We start from the raw sequence: 573 nt of genomic DNA, 5'->3' as shown, positions 1-573 counted from the left end.
ATTTCTTCCTCATGTCCAACCCAAATCCACCCTCTGCCCATGAAGGTTCAGGGTGACCCCTTGGCTGCCGAGGGTGCTGCAGCGCGAGCCCGGGGTGGCTGTTGGGTGTTAAAGGAAACTGCTTCCTTGAAAGGGTTGTCAAACACTGGCCCACTGGCCTTGAGCCACCATCCCTGGAGCTGTTTCAAGGCCATGTCGACGTGGTGCTGAGGGACATGGGTTAGCACAGGACTGGGTAGAGTTGGGTTAATGCTCGGGCTCGATCATAATGTCCTTTTCCAGCCAGAACAATCCTGTGATCCCCCCCTCACCTGCTCTGTTTCATCCACCAGTTTACACCATCTTCGCCCTCCTGGAGTACCTGGTTGTCCTCTCCAACATGGCCTTCCACATGACTGCCTTTTGGGACTTTGGCAACAAGGAGCTGGTGGTGAGCTCCCTGCTGGAGGACAAGCACTTCTAGCTGCCCACGGGCGGGGGCTGCTGGTGCCCTGGGGGAGGCTGAGCCCCTTCCCTCTCCTGCTGCCCCCAGGCCTGGGACAGGGTGTTTGCTGTGGAGCTGCCACCTGGATT

The 573-nt window shown here is 58.5% G+C and overlaps 1 protein-coding gene across 1 annotated transcript in view; it reads left to right on the top strand.

The window, feature by feature from the left end:
* Nucleotides 1–463, top strand: part of PGAP2 (post-GPI attachment to proteins 2) — a 16,924-nt gene extending 16,461 nt beyond the window's left edge. Inside the window, exon 5 of the mRNA XM_010005572.1 lies at nucleotides 333–463. Coding sequence (XP_010003874.1) covers nucleotides 333–463 — 131 coding nt within the window. The remainder of the gene's footprint in view (nucleotides 1–332) is intronic.
* The last annotated feature ends 110 nt before the right edge of the window (nucleotides 464–573 follow it).

Source organism: Chaetura pelagica, unplaced genomic scaffold (assembly GCF_000747805.2).
Source record: "Chaetura pelagica isolate M959 unplaced genomic scaffold, ChaPel_1.0 scaffold1149, whole genome shotgun sequence".
Lineage (NCBI taxonomy): Eukaryota > Metazoa > Chordata > Aves > Apodiformes > Apodidae > Chaetura > Chaetura pelagica.
Note: the sequence above shows the minus strand (reverse complement) of the source record. Positions and strands in the feature narration are given on the sequence as shown.